At 51.4% G+C, this 22,161-nt stretch overlaps 1 protein-coding gene across 3 annotated transcripts in view; it reads right to left on the bottom strand.

Moving 5' to 3' along the window:
* Position 1: 1 nt before the first annotated feature.
* Positions 2 to 22,161, bottom strand: part of MYH11 (myosin heavy chain 11) — a 153,379-nt gene continuing 131,219 nt past the window's right edge. The window contains exons 29-42 of one of the 3 annotated variants that reach the window (XM_032145244.2): positions 21,815 to 21,919; positions 21,574 to 21,726; positions 21,087 to 21,335; positions 18,363 to 18,575; positions 17,780 to 17,992; positions 17,077 to 17,238; positions 16,512 to 16,640; positions 16,146 to 16,234; positions 15,235 to 15,358; positions 14,034 to 14,242; positions 12,028 to 12,136; positions 11,766 to 11,938; positions 5,663 to 5,701; positions 842 to 967 (exon numbers count right to left, since the gene is read on the bottom strand). In XM_032145244.2, coding sequence (XP_032001135.1) covers positions 5,671 to 5,701; positions 11,766 to 11,938; positions 12,028 to 12,136; positions 14,034 to 14,242; positions 15,235 to 15,358; positions 16,146 to 16,234; positions 16,512 to 16,640; positions 17,077 to 17,238; positions 17,780 to 17,992; positions 18,363 to 18,575; positions 21,087 to 21,335; positions 21,574 to 21,726; positions 21,815 to 21,919 — 1,959 coding nt within the window. In that variant the 3' untranslated portion in view covers positions 842 to 967; positions 5,663 to 5,670. Of the gene's footprint in view, positions 968 to 5,662; positions 5,702 to 7,254; positions 7,377 to 11,765; positions 11,939 to 12,027; positions 12,137 to 14,033; positions 14,243 to 15,234; positions 15,359 to 16,145; positions 16,235 to 16,511; positions 16,641 to 17,076; positions 17,239 to 17,779; positions 17,993 to 18,362; positions 18,576 to 21,086; positions 21,336 to 21,573; positions 21,727 to 21,814; positions 21,920 to 22,161 lie in introns of those variants that run through there. The other 2 variants (XM_032145242.2, XM_058433910.1) reach the window with 2 other exon arrangements.

Here is a 22,161-nt window from a genome sequence, read left to right as displayed (position 1 = left end):
ATTGTGATTTATAACCATTTATTAGTGAAAGTGTTTTTAAGCACAGTCAGGGTGTAAACAGTGCAGCATTCCTGCTCCCCTCCGTGGGAGCAGCGTCTCCTTTTCAATTCATGTGACTACAGAAGGCACTTGGTGAACTGTGCGTGTCTGAGGTGTGGAAACCAGGAGAGTGGGGAAAGAATTCTCAAAGGCCTGACATGAGAAGTTGGAAAGGTTTGCAGGTTAGGGAATGAATTGGGAGGGGGGGCCGGTGGCACCCATTTCGGTGACTTTCTCCCCATTTCATGTAAACAGAATTGCCAGGGACCGGTTACTGTGGATATGTTTTTCTAAAAACTCAATGTCTGCACAATCCATTGATAGAACTGGAGGATGTGTCTGTGTTTCCTGTTGGGTTTTTCTCGTCTCTTATATCATACAAACTTCAATTTATACCTTGAATACAGGGGTAGTGGGGGTGGTGGTGGTTGAGACAGGGTCTCTGTTGCCCAGGCTGGAGTGCAATGATGCAATTACAGCTCACTGCAGCCTCAAACTCCTGGGCTGGAGCGATCCTCCTGGCTCAGCCTCCCTAGTAGCTGGGACCACAGGCATGTACCACCATGCCCAGCTTATTTTTAAATTCTTGTATAGATGAGGTTTTACTACGTTGCCCAGGCTGGAGGGTGGTGGTTTTTATATTCCTTGTGTGAGGGGTGTCTGTGATGTTTGGAATTTGAGAATGGATTTAGACAATGCTAAGTAACAGTCTGCTGGGTTTTGCTTTGTTCTGGGTTTGTATTTTTTTGTTGTTGTTTTTGGTTTTTCTTGCCGTGGTGCAAAACTCTAGATTGCTTATTCACTGGCCTTGGTTCCGTTGAAGTCTGCATCTCGAGTGTCCGTTTCCTCCTCGGAACCATCTGCATTTTCAATAACTCTACGTCCTCCAGACCTTCTAGAAGGAACGAAAGAGGTCTCGTTTCCTCGCCTGTGGGTTGTAAGAAAACACATTTCTTTAGCAAAGAAATCTTCGTGGTTGGGATAGATTTTTTATAAATCTGTTTTAAACTTGTAGCTATAGTCCTATTGCAATATAAGTCTATTTTTTTGTGGCAGAAAACACACACACAGCACAAATAAGATGCAGATGTTCAAGTTGAAGTCAACAAATCCTGGCCAGTCTTAAGGCATAAGTGATTGAATTTAATCAGCTGAAATTGGTTATGAGGAGTAGAGAAGGTTTTTGCAAGACGATCTGCTTTTAAATATGTCAGGCTTGGTCATTTGAGAATCCACAGGATTCTGGTCTGCTGTGGTCTTTGATTTAGAATAGGAAAAAAAAAAAACCAAAAAGCAAGTAGGGGATTTTGTCTTCTGACTTTATTCAAAGCCCATGGGGCAGAGATGAAGAGGGAACATACTGTTTTTCTTCTGTATCTCCTCACCCCCATTCGCCTTAGAGGTGAGTTTTCAAGGTTTGAATTGGAAGAAGGTGAAATGGACAAGGGCAGCCTTGAGAGGGGAGGTGGTGAGGAACACAGAGGGGCTCCCTGGTTAAAAGGCGAGACAGCACCCTCTGCTGATGTGGATGTTCATGGACTGAGTTTTCCCCACTGCAAGGACTGCTGCATCTGTTTTGCTGACCGTGGAACACACTGCACATGGCATAAAACAGGTGCCCAATGAATATTAGAAAAGGAAATTATACGTGTTAATCCAAGGTGGATTATTTTATTAAATTGAGATGAGGTCTTAATATTGTTGCCCAGGCTGGTCTTGAACTCCTGAGCTCAAGCAGTGCTCCTCCCTTGGCCTCCCAAAGTGCTGACATGACAGGCGTGGGCCACCATACCTGGCCTCCAAGGTGGATTAAAAAAAAAAATTTTTTTAAGAGTCTCTGTCACCCAGGCTGGAGTGCAGTGGCATGATCTTGGCTCACTGCAACCTCCGCCTTCTGGGTTCCAGCAATCCTTGAGCCTCAGCCTTGAGTAGCTGGGACTACATGCACGTGCACACCGCCACGCCTGGCTAATTTTTGTATTAGCAGAGATGGGATTTTGCCACGTGACCCGGGCTGGTCTTGAACTCCTGGCCTCAAACGATCCACCTGTCTTAGCCTCTCAAAGTGTTGGGATTACAGGTGTGTGCCAGTACACCTGACCTCCGAGGTAGATTTTAGCTCCAGCCAGTAGGATACGCCTCTGTCCTTACTGCTCCCATCTCCTCTCTGCCCTGGTTCTTTTGAGTTTATCACCTCGACTTCACAGGAAGGGCTGGTCACGTGAGGGGACACTTTGGGTAGGAGGAAGAGAGTGGGCAGAAGAATGAAAAATCAGATCCGCCTGCTGCCGACCTTCACTGTTAGAAAGAAGCATTTAACTCTTTTCAGCGACTGCAACAAATAATCATGTTGGGTTCTGGCCATCTGGCTCTGTTTGACCTGAATCAGAAGACAGGTCTTATTTTAGGACATCAAAGAAGAAAGCAGACTTTTGCTCCCCACGCAAGGGTTGGACAAGAAGCCACAAGGATGGACACAACTTAGTGACCAATTCTTTAGTCAAAAGGAACAACTCGGCTGGGCGCAGTGGCTCACACCTGTAATCCCAGCACTTTGGGAGGCTGAGGCAGGCGGATCATGAGGTCAGGAGATCGAGACTATCCTGGCTAACATGGTGAAACCCAATCTATACTACAAATACAAAAAATTAGCTGGGCGTGGTGGCGGGTGCCTGTAGTCCTAGCTGCTTGGGAGGCTGAGGCAGGAGAATGGCTTGAACCTGGGAAGCGGAGCTTGCAGTGAGCCGAGATCATGCCACTGCACTACAGCCTGGGCGACAGGGCGTGACTCCGTCTCAAAAAAAAAAAAAATAAATAAAGGCCCAGGGATTCATGATCGCTGAGAAGAGGAACTCCCAAATGACCATTTTGTTGACAGAGGATGGGAGAGAGCCCGGCTGGGAAAGCCCACCTGGCTGTAAAGGATGGGGCTTCCTGCAGTGCAGCGATCAGGAATAAATACTTAAAGCTGCAGCCACTCCAAAGTAAACACTCCTAGCCCAGCTTCACAGAGAAGCTTCTGGACTTGCGGCCCTACTAGAGAACTCGCCATCCTTCTCTCTCTAGACGTGACCCTTAAGTCTTTTTCTTTTTTAGCACTGTTTTCCAAGCACTTGACTCAGAAGGATCCCCAAATTCAGCACAGAGGAGCAGCAGTTTGACCTTTCCCTGTATGCTCCCCACACAGCTCTCTTCCTCACAATTTTAAGTCCAGGTTCAAAACCTGATGGGCTGGCCAGGTGCGGCGGCTCATGCTTGTAATCCCAGCACTTTGGGAGGCCGAGGCGGGCGGATCACTTGTGAGGTCAGTTGTTCGAGACCATCCTGGCCAACATGGTGAAACCCCATCTCTACTAAAAATACAAAATTAGCCGGGCGTGGTGGCGGGCGCCTGGAATCCCAGTTAGGAAGCTGAGGCAGAAGAATTGCTTGAACCCAGGAGGTGAAGGCTGCAGTGAGCCGACATTGTGCCACTGTACTGCAGCCTGGGAGACGGCAAGACTGTCTCCAAAAAAAAAAAAAAAAAACCTGATGAGCTGGGAAGTAGTCCCTAACCTCCACATCAGTGCTGTAGGCACTCTCTTTTTGGCTCTTGGAAGAGTCTATTTGCTAACTGGAAAAGCTTAATGGACAAATTTGCTCCCTTGACCTAAGAAATACATTGTGCCCTGGACCATTGGAAGCTCCTTGCTTGGCTGTCAGCCTGCAAGATACTGTTTTGGCTGAAGTGCTTTTCTCAGAACTGGTTTCAAATCCTAGACCAAGGTTGACACCAACTATACCTGTTACAGGAACTAAGGGACCCCTCTAAAGGTTTTCTTAAAGGGTCTGATCCTGGAGAATCTGGAATTTTTTTTTTGAAATGGAGTCTCGCTGTGTTGCCCAGGCTGGAGTGCAGTGGCGTGATCTTGGCTCACTGTAGCCTCTGCCTCCCAGGTTCAAGTGATTCTCCTGCCCCAGCCTTCCAAGTAACTGGGGCTACGGACATGTGCCACCACTCCTGGCTAATTTTTGTATTTTTAGGAGAGACGGGGTTTTACCTTGTTGGCCAGGCTGGTCCTGACCTCAAGTTATCTGCCCGCCTCGGCCTCCCAAAGTGCTGGCATTATAGGCATGACCCACTGCGCCTGGCCTAGCATTTGGATTCTGTTCGTGGACTCAGCTTATCCAAGGCCTCGGGAATCACCTGCTAGTTTGTAAGGACTCAGTTTCCCACTGACCAGTGGATCCTGCACTTCAGCCAACCCTGGAATTTGGCTTATCCTATGATCCCAATCAGCTGGTAGGAGAGCTGCTTGAAGTGTCCCAGAAACTCATCTGCTCCCCCACAAAACTGGCTCTTAACAAGACCTCTCCCTGCGCTTTAAGTATTTCGGTAGTGACAGCAAAGCTGATATTCTCCAAAAATGAAGATGGACACAAATGAGGGTTGGTTTGGCCTCTCCGTGAGGTGAAGTCAGATCCACATGGCCTAACTTCACCTGTGAAAAGTTGTTCATCATGCCTGTAATCCCAGCATTTGGGGAGGCCAAGGCACGCGGATCACCTGAAGTCAGGAGTTTGAGACCAGCCTGACCAACATGGTGATATCCTGTCTCTAATAAAAATACAAAAATTAGCTGAGCGAGGTGGCGGGAGCCTGTAATCCCAGCTACTCAGAAGGCTGAGGTAGGAGAATCGCTTGAACCTGGGAGGCGGAGGTTGCAGTGAGCCAAGATTGTGCCATTGCACTCCAGCCTGGGAGACAGAGGGAGACCCGTCTCAAAAAACAAACAAACAAACAAACAAAACCAAAAAAAAACAAAATCCCAGAGAAGCAGAGACCTCTTCGTGCTTTCTTGGGAAGGACGCTGTGTGCATCCTTGAGTCTTGGGTATCCATTCCCCAGTCCCTGAGCATGTACATGGCCGTGAAGCCTCCAGAAAAGGCTCTGCCAAGACCGTGCTTGGCTTTGCGGTGGTCAGCTTCCACCCTGTGTGCTGAAAATGCAGTTTGTAGCTAGACATCACTCAAGCCACGTGCAGCCCCCGGCATTTGTCAGACATCGCAGTGAGCTCATTTCCTTCGCAGACAAGCCTGTGAAAGCTGAATCGTGGGAGGACTGGTTGCCGCGCCACAGTTACCGTGAACTTTGTGATTTCTGACTTGTGACCCAGACCAGCCAACTAGAAGCCAAGTACGTTCTCCAGGAATGTGCCCAGATAGTGGAACTGTCATATTCACTCAGTGCAGTGTCTTCACGGGACAAGGGAGGACAGCACTGCTGAATGCCCTAACCATGTAAGAGTGGCTTTTGGCATGAAAGGAAGAAAAATCCAAGCCACACACACAGCCTCTGACATCTCGTCAAGATGCAGTGATAAGGGCGCACACTGTTGGGTGTCATGTCACATGTGCTGCCCAGAGGCAGGAAGGACGGTCAAGAGATGAGGTCTATTTGTCATCGTGATCTTGGTTTCAATGAAAGACAGCTTTGCACAAAGATATCCAAGCCTTCAGATTTTGCAGGAATCTCGTGGAAATGTGCAAGGGTTTAAAATTCGGGGTGGGCAGAGGGGCGCACTGGGCAGAAAGGAAATGGATACTGAGACAACACACAGCTGCGAAGCTGAAGGCATGATACCTGATGCATCACTGCGAAGTTTCCTGTGGGGGGGGCCCTCTGAAACAGAGAATCCCCGGAGGTTACCATCAGCAAACAAGGAGGAGCCTGGTTAAGTATATTCTTAATTGTTAAACACATTTGCTTCTATTTAATAATTAAAGGCACTCTTTGAGACGGAGTCTCACTCTGTCACCCAGGCTAGAGTGCAGGGGTGCGATCTTGGCTCACTGCAACCTCTATGTCCCAGATTCAAGCGATCCCCTCGCCTCAGCCTCCCGGGTAGCTGGGATTACAGGCATGCCCCACGTGCTTGGCTAATTTTTGTATTTTTAGTATAGATGGGGTTGCACTATGTTGGCCAGGCTTGTCTCGAACTCCTGATGTCAAGTGATCCTCCTGCCTTGGCCTCCCAAAGTGCTGGGATTTGGGATTACAGGCATGAACCACTGCATCTGGCATTAAAGGCACCCTTAAGTCAACCTTGCAGTGAATGATTTGACGCCAAGAGCCCTTGGTGAGGCTGGTACATGAAAGGATAAGCAGTTTTTTGATACTCTGTCACCCAGGATGGAGTGCAGTGGCATGATCTATCTCTGCTCACTGCAACCTCTGCCTCCCGGGTTCAAGCGATTCTCCTGCCTCGGCCTCCCGAGTAGCTGGGATTACAGGCATGCGCCACCATGGCTGGCTCATTTTTGTATTTTTAGTAGAGACAGAGTTTCACCATGTTGGCCATGCTGGTCTGGAACTCCTGACCTCAAGTGATCCATCCACCCACCTTGGCCTCCCAAAGAGCTGGGATTACAGGTGTGAGCCACTGCACCCGGCCCAGTTTTTTAAATGGAAAAGAAAATGTCTGTCCTTTAGAGCTACTTTTAAGAACCCCCTGTAAATCCCATGATTGCATACCGGTTCAGGGAAGTAAAAGCATTTGAGCAAGCTGCTTTGAAAAATCAGTGTCGGAACAGAAGCCAAGAAGTCCCAGGCAAGGAACCTGCAGCCGCCTCTCCCTTGGTTTATGATTAGTTGCTCTTCATTAGCTTTCGGGCCTCTAGCAAGAGAGGAGAAGGGGAGGCCTTGTGCAGCTCTTGTCGGAGGTAACTGGCAGTGTAGCAAGTGGTAGGTAAGTGGGACTGGCTTTAGAGAGGGCTTGTGTTGAGATGCGTCTGGCTGATAGAACTTGGTGAAACTTGCACTGCAGTTCCTTCTTGGCTGAGGAGCCAGGCATGCTTACCAACCTCCCTCAGGGCTCTAGTGCCCGATTTTATGTTGTTGTGCACCTAAAAGACGCAGAAGGCAGGACAGACCTTCCACCTGCATTATGTGTGTATTCATGTCGGAACTGGCAAAAATGGTCTTTTTTGTTCCACTCTGTCCTTGGCTGCCCAAGAAGTCTCAAGTGTCTGGGGCAGAACCCACAGGAGATGTCCAGTGTGTACTAAAGAATCACTGGGCCGGCTGAGCGTGGTGGCTCACTCCTATAACCCCAGCACTTTGGGAGACCGAGGCCGGTGGATCATGAGGTCATGAGATCGAGACCATCCCAGCCAATATGGTGAAACCTTGTCTCTACTAAAAATACAAAAATTAGCCGGGTGTGGTGGCACGCACCTGTAATCTCAGCTACTTGGGAGGCTGAGGCAGGAGAATCGCTTGAACCTGGGAGGCAGAGGTTGCAGTGAGCCGAGATCGCGCCACTGCACTCCAGCCTGGCAACAGAGCTAGACTCCGTCTAAAAATAAATAATAAAAAGAAAAAAAATCACTGGGCCCGAGAAAGGGAAGCAGAGACAGTGGGGTTAGAGAGTCAGAGTGGCTGTGTCCCCATCACTCAGCCCAGCCACTCAGGAGAGGTAGGGGGACCAGTTGCCAGCAGAGCACATCTGAGGGTTTTTTTTGTTTTTGTTTTTGTTTTTGAGACAGAGTCTTGCTCTGAAAGCTGGAGTATAGTGGCGTGATCTTGGCTCACTGCAGCCTCCACAGGAGTCTCATGCCTCAGCCTCCCGAGTAGCTGAGATTACAGGCATCTGCCACCAGGCCCAGCTGATTTTTGTGTTTTTCGTAGAGACGGGGTTTCACCATGTTGGCCAGGCTGGTCTCAAACTCCTGACCTCAGGTGATCAGCCCACCTCGGCCTCCCAAAGTGCTGGAATTACAGGCATGAGCCACCACGCTTTGCCCCTAGGAGTCTTCACAGTGAGAACAGCTCTCCTCCACTGATCCCTGAACCCTGGGAGATGCTTCGAGGCCCCTGCTGTACTTTGGGAGCCTAGGCCTGGTTTCTCTCCTATCCATGGGGGATGAACAAGCCCTCCCCATGCAGCAAGTGGGGCTCTTCCCTGAAGGCTTGGTGCCTTGCTCCAGCTGCTCTCTTCCCCTTCTCAGAGGGCTTTGGACTTTTCCTTGTCTCACGCAGTGGTCCCCAAACTCTAGAGGTGATTTCAGATGGCTTCCGGAAATGCCATCCGCTAACTGAACTGGACCCTGAGAAAGTCATTTCCTTTCCAACTCTGTTTAAATAGGTCTAATTATGATGTCAGAGAGAGTCTATTTGGTGCTAATGGCTGTTGTCACTCCCTTTTTAACAGAGAAGTAGCCTTCAGGTCTTGGTGATCAAGTTGGGGCCACAACAGCTAGATATTGAACTTGATACTATTTTTATCGTATTAATTTTATTGTAACCAGTTGATAGAGGTGATGCTGGTTTAAAAATGTAGAGGAGGTATATTTGCAATTATATTCATGTATGATTAAAACTGTTAAAAGATCAAATCATCCGTATTAAAGGTAGTAAGAGGCTTAGCACATGGCTGTGGTGGTATGAGAATGAAGTGGGGGAAATATCTGGGACCCGAGGGATAAAGGTTCACTCTTCCTAGTACTGTCCTAGACATTGGAGATTTTTGTTTTTAGACCGAGTTTTGGTCTGTTGCCCAGGCTGAAGTGCAATGGCGTGATCTCGGCTCACTGTCACCTCTGTCTCCCAGGTTCAAGCGATTCTCCTGCCTCAGCCTCCCGAGTAGCTGGGATTACAGGCATGCCCCATGACACTCGGCTAATTTTTGTATTTTTAGTAGAGACGAGGTTTCACCATGTTGGTCAGGCTGGCCTTGAACTCCTGACCTCAGGTGATCTGCCTGCGTTGGCCTCCCAAAGTGCTGGGATTAAGGGGTGAGTCACTGTACCCAGCCTGGGCAGGATTCTTGAGGGAAAGTTGACCAGATTCTCTCATAGATGGGATGTGGGGTATAAAGGAGACAAAAATGTTAAGAAGGACCACGAGGTTTGTGATCTGAATTGTTGGCAACTTCATGATTTTAGCTGCTGAGCTGGAGAGAGGAGCCAGTTTGGGGGTGAAGAGTTTCATTCAGTCAGGGCTTGGGGTGCAGCATGTCTGCTGTGAGCTGCCTATTAGACATCCGTGTGGGAACGGGAGGGTGGTCTGAGGTTCTAGGAATAAGCTAGGGCTTCTCAGAGACGAACTGAGGAGTCATTAGATATAGATGGAATTCTAAAGCGCGAAGATTAGTTGAGACCTCTCACCTAGACCTGGGGAGAGATGAAAAGAGAACTAAGGCCGTGCAGTGTCCCATGCCTGTAATCCCAGCACTTTGGGAGGCTGAAGCAGGTGGATCACAAGGTCAGGAGTTCAAGACCAGCCTGGGCAACATCGTGCAACCCCGTCTCTACTAAAAATATAAAAATAGGCCAAAAATGCTTGAACTGGGAGGCAGAGGTTGCAGTGAGCTGAGATAGTGCTACTGCACTCCAGCCTGGGCAACAGAGCAAGACTCTGTCTCAAAAGAGAACTAAGTTGATACCCTGGGGCAGTCTGGTGGCAAGCACGTTTTGAGGTGAGGGATCAGCAGAGGAGAGGAAGAGGGACAACCCCACAGGTTGGGGGACAAGCAGGCGTGGATGGTGTCGGGGAAGTCCAGGGAAGCAAGTGAATTAGACCAGAGGCATGATGGGCTATGTCACATGCTGCTGCCCTGTCAGGGGACCTCTGGCCATTGGTGTCACTCATGGGAGGCTTCTGGGAGAGTGATGGGTGGGGGCGAGGGGAACCAGCAACTCTTCACATAGTTTTTTTTTTTTTTTTTTTTTTTTTTTTGAGACCGAGTCTCACTCTGTCACCCAGGCTGGACTGCAACTTCTGTCTCCCGGTTTTAAGCCATTCTTGTGCTTCAGCCTCCTGAGTAGCTGGGATACAGGCATGTACCACCACAGCTGGCTAATTTTTATATCTTTTGTTAGAGACTGTTTCGGCATTCACATCCAGTTTTGTAGTAAGGGTAACAAGGTAGACGTGGGGCTAAGAGGCTATTCCATTTGCTGATGGAGCAAATGAAAGAGAAAACCTTGCAAAGTAAGGATTTTTGGAGCCATATGCTTGAGTGAACAACAGGGTCGGGTCCAATGGAGGTGTTGGCCTCGGTTGGTGCCAGAGGGTTCAGCACAGAAATGGAAAAAGAATAGAAGTGCACGGAGGTAGGGTGATGAGGCAGTGTGAGCTTGTGCACGTGTCATGATCATTTCTGCTTTTGAGTTAAGTAGGAAGGTCCCCAGCTGAGAGAATGGGGAGGAGCGATCATAAGTTCAAATTAAAAGTGAAAAGCAGCAGAGAGTGAGAAGATGAGGGAGGGGTGTGGGAGGACTCCTGAGCAAGGCCTGCTCTGTGGGAAAAGCTGGAGAGTGGGTTTTGGGTTTTTTGAGACAGGGTCTCACTCTGTCATCCGGGGTTACTGCATTGGCTAGATCATGGCTCACTGCAGCCTTGACCTCTGGGGTCCCACCAATCCTCCCACCTCAGCCTCCTGAGTAGCTGGGATTTTAGATGTGTGCCATCACACCTGGCTGATTTTTGTTTGCTTGTTTTTTGTAGAGATGGGGTCTTGCTGATCTTGAACTCCTGAGCTCAAAGCGATTCACCTGCCTTGGCCTCCCAAAGTGCTGGGATTAGAGCTGTGAGCCCTGTGCTGGGCCAAGTGTTGAGTTTCATTGGGGTTGTGCTTTCACCAAATGATTGCAGCAATGCAAGAAGGGGAACCGGATGTTGAGGATGCGCGATGGCAGTTACTAGACGGCTGGTTTGGAGCTAGGTCAGAGACTGATGGCACTGATGGAGTGAAGACCCCGTTGGGGACAGAGCCAAAGAAAGGTGGCGCCAGGTAGACAACGAGAAGCCTGAGGGTCAAATTGTGAGGGCTCCTAGGAGCACTGGTTAGCCCGGTAGAAGCAGCAGGATCACCCAGAAGGTCAACGAACCGAGAGGCTGCGTCACCCACCTGGATGTTGAAATCATGGAGAACTGTGAGGAGTGGTGTGGGAGACAGGAAGCCCGGAGCTAAAACCTTCAGGGAGCCAATTGGGATGGATGGACAGGGTGGTGGAAGCAGCCCTTGGGAGCAGGGGGGGGACCCCCAAGGTACTAGAGGCATGGGAGAGAAAATAGCCCCCACTCCACTGACAGCAGGAATTCTCAGCGAGGGGGGGCAGTTGTACCCTCCCATCTCTAGAGGACTTCTGGCAACATCTAGAGACATTTTTGGTTGTCACATTGCAGGGTGGTGGTGGGGCTTCTGCAGCTGGTGGGTAGAGGCCAGGAATGTAAGCACCTGCTACTTTTCAGGGATCTTTTTCCTTCTGACGGGGAATGTTGGACAGCCCCCATACCCGAGAATAATGCAGCCCAGATGGCAGCAGTGCTGAGGGAGAGAAGGGAGGAGCAGAGCATGTCAGGAAGGAGGTGAAGTGGCAGGGGGCAGTGTTGCAGCTTCAATGGATGCCGTGAAGACTCAGTGATGCAATGAAGGAGGGGCTGGAGGAGACAGTGGGGATAGTCTCTTTCTCTTCCTCACCCAGAGGATGGGATGGGAGATGGTCGATCGTTAAAGAAACTAGAAGGTAAGCTGTTACCAGGCAGGGCCCCGGTCTGATCTGGGCCAGCCTCAGTGCCTGGCCCACACTAAACTTAGTGATTAAAGAGGAGCAGGAATAAACCACAGAAGGGAGTGGCGGCTATGGGCACAGGGGGCATTTGCAGGCCGAAGGGAGCCCGAGCCCCCAGCGCGTTTCTCTGGCCTGAGAGACGGGGTCCTACCGGGCCACGGGCTCCTCACCTGAGCTTGCTCTTGAGTGCGTTCACCTCGCGGCCCATGGCCTCATTGCTCTCCGTGGCCTCATCCAGCTCCCGCTGCAGCTTCCTGCGGTTAGCATTGATGCGCTGGGACTCCTCCTCTGCCTCCTCCAGCTGCCTCTTGAGCTGCTTGACCCTGGCATTGCCCTTCTCTGCCTGTCGCAGAGAGTTGGAGGGGTGGTTAGGGGAGGCGGGCTGGGGGCTGGGGGCTGGGGGCTCGGGGGAGGCTGGGCGGCAGGGACTACCTGCTCCTTGTACTGCTCGGCCATCTTGCGCTCGTCCTCCACCTGCAGCAAGACTTCCTTCAGCTTCTTGTCTTTCTGCTTCAGTGACTTGGTGGCCGCCTGTTTCTCTCTGCAAACAGCAAGGAAAACAGGTGGTTTCCGAGGAGGGTGGCACCCCTTGCAGCTGGTATGTCACCCGGAGGTGGCATCTTGAGTGCTTTCCTGAGCCGCATATCTGGACTCCTCCCAAGGATTAGTCAGATGGTGGAATAGTATTCAGCCATGAAAAGGAATAAAGTATTAATGCATGCCACAGCATGGATGAGCCTGGAATTCTTGCCAAGTGAAAGAAGACACATAGCAGACGACATAGTGTGTGATTCCATTGATATCAATTGTCCAGAATAGATAAATCCATAGAGACAGAAAGTAGATTATGGTTGCCAGGGACTGAAGGGAGTGGCTACAGGGCATGGGGTTTCTATTTTTTTTTTTTTTTTTTGCGGGGAGGAGACAAGGTCTTGCTCTGTCACCCAGGCTGGAGTGCAGTGGTGCTCCAATGCCTGCTCTCCACCCTAGTTCATAGTTCACTGCAGCCTTGAACTAGCTCCAGCAATCCTCCCACCTCAGCCTCCCACAAGTAGCTGGGACTACAGGCGTACACCACCATGCCCAGACTTTTTAAAAGTTTTTCATAGAAATGGAGTCTCTGGCCAGGCGTGGTGGCTCACACCTGTAATCCCAGTACTTTGGGAGGCCGAGGTGGGCAGATCACCTGTGGTCAGGAGTTCAAGACCAGCCTGGCCAACATGGTGAAACCCCATCTCTACTAAAAAATACAGTTATTAGCTGGGTCTGGTGGTGTGCACCTGTAGTTGCAGCTACTTGGGAGGCTGAGGCGGGAGAATTGCTTGAACCCAGGAGGTGGAGGTTGCAGTGAGCCAAGATTACACCACTGCACTCCAGCCTGGGAAACAGAGTGAGACTATGTCTCAAAAAAAAAAAGCCTCGCTATGCTGCCCAGACTGGTCTCGAACTCCTGGACTCAGCTGCTGCTCCCACCTACCTCAGCCTCCCAAAGTGCCGGGATTATGGGCATGAGCTACCACATCTAGCCTGGGGTTTCTTTTTGAGCTGATGAAAATGTTCTCAAAATGACTGTGGTGATCGTTTTACATGTTTGTGAATATATGAATAGCCCTTGAATTGAACACTTTAAATGGGTGCATTGCAGGGCGTATGAATTACTGAAAAAGCTGCTAGAAGAGAAGAGAATGGGTGAGATTCCTTAGAATCCAATGGTAAGAAATGTGCTGTGATCATATGCCTCATTCGGACCCATAATTAAGGCGGCTTCCAGTGTGTGTACTGAATGGGTTGCCGGTTGGACTTTTGTTTTGGGGGGTTTTTTTGGTGTGTGTATGTGTGTGGCAGGGTCCCACTCTGTCACCCAGGCTGCAGTGCAGTGGCACGGTCTCGGCTCACTGCAACCTCCACCTGTCACGTTGGAGTGATTCTCCTGCCTCAGCCTCCTGAGTAGCTGGGATTATAGACATGTGCCACCACACCCGGCTAATTTTTGGTATAGACAGGGTTTCACCATGTTGGCCAGGCTGGTCTCAAACTCCTGACCTTAAGCGATCCACCTGCCTCGGCCTTCCAAATTGCTGGGATTACAGGCCTGAGCCACCATGTCCAGCCTGGTTGGATTTTTGGTCTGTCAGCATGCTTGTCCCCACAGAGGCTGGAAAAGCCACATGTACTGCTGGGAAGGCTGGTTAATGTCAGGAGGACCATGGAGATGCTAAGAGCAGCTCACATTTTAGGTGTTTGCTCTAGCCCAGGCACCAGCAAGACACTTTGCTGTGTTTACATTCAGTTCTCACGACACACATGCACTATGGGCATCACAGAGCTTGCTTCTTACAAGCCAGAACTGATGCTGGAAGAGGTTTCCTGACTTCACTATGACCCCTGCTGTCCATCACCCCCCTGCAAACTGGGTTCGGAACTCCAGACCCACATACCTGGCCTCCTGCTCGACCTGCTCCTCCAGCTGTGCAATCTTGGCCTCCAGCGCGGCGATGGTGGACTTGAACTTGGACTTGACGGCCCCCTCCATCTCCTGGAGCTTGCTCCGGAGCTCCTTGTTCTGCCGCTCGAGCTGCTGCCGGGCACTCTCATTCTTCTGGGCCGTGCTGCGCTCCGTGGCCAGCTCGTTGCTGAGCTGCTCGGCCTGGGGAGGAGAGTGAAGGCCGTGAGGTGGACTCAGGGAAGCCCAGGACAGCACACTGAGACCATGTACCTCTTCCTGCTGCCTCCAGCCTTGTTTGGCCTCTGCACGAGTCCCTTGATACCAGGTGCCCTGTCCTCCTCTCCTTCATCCTGTAAAACTCCACTCAAGAGCTTCTTCCAGGCCGGGCGTGGTGGCCCACGCCTGTAATCCCAGCACTTTTGGAAGCAGAGGCAGGCAGATCACTTGAGGTCAGGAGTTCAAGACCTGCCCGGCCAACATGGTGAAACCCCGTCTCTATTAAAAATACAAAAATTAGCCGGGCAGTGGTGGCATGTGTCTGTAGTCCCAGCTACTTGGGAGGCTGAAGCAGGAGAATCCCTTGAACTTGGGAGGCAGAGGTTGCAGTGAGCCAAGATTGCGTCACTGCACTCCAGCCTGGGCAACAGAGTGAGACCCTGTCTCCAAAAAAAAAAAAAAAAGGGTGCTTCCACAAGTGTCACAGTGCCACCCAGCCTGAGCGAGTGACTTGTCCCTTGCTTTCTCTGTCCTGGAGTCACCTGGAGAATGATGCCTGTTCACCCTACACCACAAGGGGCTGCAGGTCACAGGATGGTCCCTAGTGCCCACCATGGAACTGGTGCTCAGTGACATCACCAAGGGCTCACTGGATAAGGTCAGAGCTTCAGCTGGGGGGAAACACAATGAAAGAGCGTCCCAAGGCCCGGACTCCAGGGATGGCCGTGAGGTACAGGGAGCCAGACACACCGTGGCTGGAAAATGAGACACTGCAGCGTGGAGAGGGGTATTCTGAAGACAGCAGTCTGGGCACTGGTGTAAGGGCCCTTGGTCTCTACTCTGAGGCCCCACCACCCTCTTGTCCCTCAATCCAGGGCCTGCACACAAGAAGCCGCCACGCATGTGTTGACTGGGGCAGGATCCTGCTGCAGGAGAGACAGTAGGCAGCGAGACTGTGGTGTCTAGGCGGCCCTCACCTGCTGTGTGGCTTTGCGGACCCGGTCGCTCATGGCCTCCATGTTGCCCTGCTCCTCCTCCAGCTCTTCCTCCAGCTGGGCGATCCGGGCCTCCAGGCGGCGCTTCTCGTCCTGGAGTGCGTTCCTGGGGGAAGGGCAGCCATGGTGGGGGCCTCTACCCTCCCCCGGCTTAGCAGATGCCCCCTCCTTGGAGTGATGCCTCAGGGGGATTGCTCTCGTCATCTAATGGGGGAAACTGAGGCTTGGAGAAGATTAGAAGACTCATCTGTAGTTACACAGCTAGGAAGTGGACGGCCGGGACTCGGCCCAGGTCCGTTTCAGCAAAGCTGGGATTGGGATGGGGACCAGCACACTCCTCCCTGACTCTTCCTGGCCTCCCCTTCTACCCACACAGCTACTTATTGGGAATGAATGAAAGCAGCCACACCCCCAAACAGAGGCATGAAAGCGCTGAGGGAAAACCTAACCACCATGGGTCTGTCCCCAATCTCAGAGGACGCTTTGTCAGCAGCAGCTGACAAATGAAATGGGGGTCCAGGGCCAGGCACAGTGGCTCACACCTGTAATCACAGCACTTTGGGAGGCCAAGGTAGGAGGATCACCTAAGGTCAGGAGTTCAAGACTAGCCTGGCCAACACGGTGAAACCCCACCTCTACTAATAATATAAAAGTTAGCCAGGCACGGTGGTGCACACCTGTAGTCTCAGCTACTGGGAAGGCTGAGGCAGGAGAATTGCTTAAATCCGGGAGGTGGAGGTTGCAGTGAGCCAAGGCTGTGCTGTTGCCCTCCAGCCTGGGTGACAGAATGAAACTCTGTCTCGAAAAAATTTAAAAAATAAAAGGGGGTCGAGGATGCTGCCTCTCCCCCCATCCTCTGCTTCAGAGCCCTTTTCCTCCATTCAGTTTCCTACCTTCCCGACAGGCTACTGGCCAGCTCCTCTGCCAGTTCCTCCTTCTCGAGGTCCGCCTGTTTGCGAGCCCTCTCAGCTGCGGCGAGGTCCTAGGTGGGAGGTAGGAAGCCTGTTGCCTGCCAGGGAGAGGCCAAGCCCCACCGAGAGTCCACCCTGCCTCCTCAGCCACCCTCGAAAGTACATGTTCTTCCTCTGAGGTCAGGGGAGGCCTCATGAATACATAGAGGAGGGGGAGCATGTGTCTTTCTAGACAGGTGGACCCCACAGGAGGACGAAATGAAATCTGGGAATGCACTGACTGGAGCTGCCAAGGGGTGCTACCATGACACCCGCATCTGAGGCTCTCCTAGCAAGGCAGGGCTTTACCTCTTGGAGCTGCATGAGGTCTGCTTCCAAGCTCTTGGCTTTCTTCTCATTCTCTTTGGCTGTGGCAAAGATCTCATCTCTGGAGGCACGGGCATCTTCCAGCTCTCTTTGAAAGTCCTTCATCTGAGCCTGCATGAGTCAACAGGAAGGACAAGCTCAGATGTCTTTACTCCCCCAAGTTCTGCTGCCCAATTTGGCTTTGCACACCCACCCCTTGGATTTTCTGCAGTTGACCACAAAGAAGTTCCCATTGCATGAGCATGGCCCTCCGTTCCAGGTGGCTGGTGGCAGGCTGGGAGCACCATTCTGGGTGGGCTCCACAGACCTGCCTGAGAAGCGAGCCCCTGATGTGATCTGAGGGCAGTGGCCAAATACCTAATAATGCTGCCCTACCCAGGGCAGGAGACAGCCACCAAAACCTAAATGGTGCCAGAAAAACCCCAGCTGAACCCACACCAATGGCAGGTGCAGGCTTGCTTCCTGGGGCCTGCTCTGCTGACTTGGGTGGCCTGAGGGGAACTGTGCCCTCCCTCCACCCATGCCCCAAGCTCCTAGTGTCACCCACCTGCAGTTTGCGTAGCTGCTTGATGGCTTCCTCCCTCCCCTTGATGGCAGAGTCGGCCTGAAGCTCCAGGTCTTTCAGGTCCCCTTCCAGCTTCTTCTTCGCTGCAGCCGCCAGGGCACGTTGCTTTCGCTCGTCTTCCAGTTCCGTCTCATACTCGTGAAGCTGGGTGAGGAAGAGAGATGTGTGCTGCCGCACTTGCCCCTGGGGAGGTCCTTTAGCCCACGCAGGCAGCACCTCACTGCACCCCTTCCCCAGCACAGCCCCCCTGTGAGGTGGGCATCTCATCCCCAGTTGCAGATGGGAAAGCGGAATTTCGCCGGGCATGGGTGGTTCATGCCTGTAATCCCAGCACTTTGGGAGGCCAACAGGAGAATGGATCACTTGAGGCCAGGAGTTCACGACCAGCCTGGCCATGGTGAAACCTCATCTCCACTGAAAAAAAAAAAAAATTAGCTGGGTATGGTGGCATGCGCCTGTAATCCAAGCTACTCGGGAGGCTGAGGCAGGAGATGGAGGTTGCAGTGAGCTGAGATTATGCCACTGCACTCCAGCCTGGATGACAGAGCGAGACTCTTTTGTTTCCAAAAAAAAAAAAAAAAAAGAAAAGAAAACGAAGTTTCCACACCGACCATGAGAGGTGGTGATGATAGGAATGAAAAAGGCCACCCGACCTCCCTCTGCTGGCCTCCCCGACAGCACGCACCTGTCTCTGCAGTTGCCTTCTCTTCTCCTCATTCTGCTCGTCCCGGGCTTGGAGATCCCTCTCGAACTGGCCCTTGAGCGCCTGCATGTTGACTTCCAGCCGCAGTTTGGCATCCTCCGTGGCCTGCAGCTCGTCCTCCAGCTCTTCCAGCTGCGTCTTCATCTCCTCCATCTGGGTCTCCAGGGCCCGCTTGGACTTCTCCAGCTCGTGGACCTGCCGGCAGAGCAGGCAGCCCCGTTCTATGAGGCTCAACTTCACGAAGATGATTGAGAAACCCACAGTGAGCGGCACCTCAGGAGGTCAGGGAGGTGCCTTTGGCCTCCCACAGGATGCATGGCCGGGACTCAAGATGGCCCCTGAGAGCTCAGAGCCCAGCCTTATCCTCGGGCCCCCCAACTCAGACGCGTCCTCGACTGCCATTCTCAGCCCCTCCCAGCCCCTGCACCAGTCCAAAAACCTCCTTCCATTTCCGATGATAGTTCGCTATGAAAAAGGCCAGGAGCTAGCCTCCCATGGACTGGTGAACGGCGCAGAGGGTGGGCGGGCGAAACGTGGACGAGAAAAACAACCCAAAGCCACTTACGTTCTTGCCCACGTCATCCTTGGAGCTGACCAGGTCTTCCATTTCAGCTTTGAGCATTTTGTTGGTCCGCTCGAGTTCCTCTTTGGCTTCCAAGGCCTCTTCAAGGGCCCGAGCCAGGGACAGGGCCTTGGTTTCCTTCTCCCTGGCTTCTGCCTCGGCTCTGTCCCTCTCATCCGCGTATTTGGAAGAGATGTTTTTCTCCTCGGCTAACAACTACAATACAGCATAAGACCCAGAGGTGACTTCTAGGCATATCCGGGGTCAGCGTCACTGAATTGTAAATACCGGGGAAAAGCCCTGTGTCCTACTGAATGTATTGAGGTGCAGGTGTAAGCAATGTAGGTTAGCTATGGGAGTAGTTTATATAATCATCTGGCGTTCTGACTTCTACATCAACCTTATGCAGAGCCAGAAATCAGCTGACTTGTTTTTTTTTGTTGGTTGGTTGGTTTGTTTTAGATGAAGTCTCACTTTGTCACCCAGGCTGGAGTGCAATGGCACAGTCCTGGTTCACTGCAACCTCCGCCTCCTGGGTTCAAGCGATTCTCCTGCCTCAGCCTCCAGAGTAGTTGGGATTACAGGTGCCCACCACCACGCCTGGCTAATTTTTGTATTTTAAGTAGAGACACGGTTTTGCCATGTTGGCCAGGCTGGTCTCAAACTCCTGACCTCAAGTGAGCCTCCTGCCTCGGCCTCCCAAAGCATGGAGATTACAGGTGTGAGCCACCACACCTGGCCAAATCCTTGTGCTTCGAAACCACTAAAGCTGCCCACGTTGCTTAGAGAACACTGAGGTCAAAGTGACATTTAAAGCTGCCAAAAGCTAGTTATTATTTTATTTCATGGCCACAAGTAGCTATTAATATCTCACAAAAGTATCCTAAGAGCCTCAGTAAGGAAACGGTAAGCATGGGTGGCCCTGCACTCATATCTCTCTGCTTGGAGAAGCAACTCAGAAAACATTCCATGCTCACATTAACCTCATCTTCAGAGAGAACACAGCAGATTATAAACTGTAACATCCAAAAGCCAAACTTCTAGCATTCAGCAAAGACAGGGACCTCTAAACTGCACAGTCAACACAAAAATCCCACACCATGTGTGACACTGCACTACGCTCTGTGGCAGGAAAATAAAAACAACCTCAGGCCTTCAACCAGATAACGAAGCATTGAAGATGAGCTGACAGCCCAGAGGAGAGGTGGCTGATGGGAAGAGGAGGAACTGGGATGTTATCTAGAATCCTGACACTATGAGGCCAGTCAGGAAGGGGTAGGGAACCCGCAGGCATCTGGCATTTAGCCTCACTGTACAATCCTCATTTATTTTTGAGACAGAGTTTTCGCTCTTATCACTCAGGCTGAAGTGCAGTGGTGCAATCTTGGCTCACTGCAACCTCCGCCCCACCCGGAGTTCAGGCGATTCTCCTGCCTCAGCCTCCAGAGTAGCAGGGATTACAGGTGTGCGCCGCCATGCTACTAATTTTTTTAGTAGAGACAGAGTTGCACCATATTGGCCAGGCTGGTCTCAAACCCCTGACCTCAAGTGATCTACCCACCTCAGCCTTCCAAAGTGCTAGGATTACAGGCGTGAGCCACCATGCCTGGCCTCTCAAACTGATTTTTAGAATAACCCTGAGTCACTTGTAAACTAAATCACATTTACTAAATAATAATGTATCTTAAAAGTTGGTATTTAGGGGTTTGGGTCCTACAGGGGTCTGCATTTCTCGTACAATGAAGATTTGTGAATTTCATCGCTGTAAGTTTTACTCGAAGCAAAATGTGTTTAGAAGTAAACTCTAATTAATACAGAATGTTGAGGTGTGGAAGGGGAAATGTACTGACATCTGTAATTTGCTCTGAAATGTACCCAAGAGATAAGGCATGATAGATAGAATTAGTCTTTATAAATAAATATGTGGGCCAGGCATAGTGGCTCATGCCTATAATCCCAGCACTTTGGGAGGCGAAGGCAGGCAGATCATTTGAGGCCAGAAGTTGGAGACCAGCCTGGACAACATGGCAAAACCCCATCTCTACTAAAAATACAAAAATTAGCCAGACATAGTGGTGTGCTCCTATAATCCCGGCTACATGAAAGGCTGAAGCATGAGAATCGCTTGAACCCAGAGGCGGAGGTTGCGGTGAGCTGAGACTGCACCACTGCACTCCAGCCTGGGTGACAGGGCTAGACGCTGTCTCAAAATAAATATGTGGTAAAGTTCATATAATACAGTGTCAATGAGTGAATCCAGGTGGTGGCCTTACAGGTGTTCACTGTACAGTTCTGTCAACTTTGCTGTGTGCTTGGAATTTTACAGAATGAAACCTTAGGGAAGAGTGGTATTAAAAGTATAGAAACTGAATTACTTGGAATACTACTCAATAGGTATTCAATACATATTTTTAGTGAATAAAATATGCACCTGATTCCTTCTTGAGGCTAGAAACGAAGGCATCACCATGTGTGCAGGTGACCCACATGGTGCTGGTACCCAGAAAAGTCACAGTCATCAAGGCTTCTGTGCCATCCTTACTGTGACCTGGTAGCCTTAATGCTCCATGGTTGCCCAAGACAAGATAAGAGAGCCTCCCATGGCTCCCCAGAGAGTGGAGAGGGGATGCAGGCACAGGCGGGAGCCACGCATCATACTCTGCAAAGCTGATTCCCCGACCCAGCGTCCACGGCCAGACTGGAGGACACCCCACGCCCTCCCTCTACCTGATCAAACTTCCTCTGCTTCTTTTCCAGGTTGGACACGAGTTGCCGCTGGTTGTCCAAATCGACGACCAGGTCGTCCAGCTCCTGCTGAAGCCTGTTCTTGGTCTTTTCCAGTTTATCGTAAGCGGCCGCCTTCTCCTCGTACTGCTGGGTGAGGTTCTCGATCTCCTTCTGGAACCTCTTCTTCCCCTCTTCCAGAGCTTCCACGGTGCTGGCAAAGTCCTGCAGCTTCTTCTTTGAGTCGGAGAGCTACAAGGACAGCGTCCAGGGTAGGGTGAGAGGGGGACCATGAGTGACCCCTGTCCCTGGCCCCACAGACTCTGAGAAGCGAAGACCATGTCTCCTTGTTGGAGAAACCCAATAGCAGGGGAAGCTGGGGGGTCAAGCACCATCGCACCAACACTCCATCGCGATCTGCCGGCAGGGGATCTCAGCGCAGAGACGTTGAGAAGGACCCATGACGGAAGCAAGGACACGGGGCAGGCACCTGGATGTTGAGAGTGGAGATGTGGCGCTCCAGGTTCTGCTTGGCCTCCATCTCCTCGTCCAGCTGGTCTTGCAGGCTGTTCCGCTCCTCCTCCAGCTGGCGCAGCTTCGTAGACACGTTGAGCTTCTGCCGGGTTTCTTCTTGAAGCAGCTCCTGCAAAAGGGATGCACTGAGGTGCCAGGGACCTGCCCCGAGGAAGGCCACCCCACAGGTCCCCTGGATGATGTGCAAGGACACTCACCTGGGTGTCCTGGAGCTGGGAACTGAGGGACGCCACGTCCTTGGCCAGCTTAATGGCCTTCCCCTCGGCCTCGTTAAGCATCCCTGTGACGCTCTCGACTTCATTCTAAGGGTGCCAAGAGACTGGTTAGTCAAAGCCTCTAGAAGGGGATCCTCCTTAAAAGGAGGCCTTTTTACTCAAAACACATGGTGTGCCCTCATGGGCTAGGACTTGGGGTGTCCACTGATTGAGAAAATACCCACGAGGTATGGGACTCTGATAAAAGAAAAAAACAAAAAACTCTGTGGCTTGAAGGGAACTCCATTACCTATAAGTTGGGACCCTGGCCCTAGACTCCATGGTTCTAA

This window comes from Hylobates moloch, unplaced genomic scaffold (genome assembly GCF_009828535.3).
Source record: "Hylobates moloch isolate HMO894 unplaced genomic scaffold, HMol_V3 SCAFFOLD_23, whole genome shotgun sequence".
Taxonomy (NCBI): domain Eukaryota; kingdom Metazoa; phylum Chordata; class Mammalia; order Primates; family Hylobatidae; genus Hylobates; species Hylobates moloch.
This window is presented reverse-complemented; position numbering and strand designations above follow the sequence as displayed.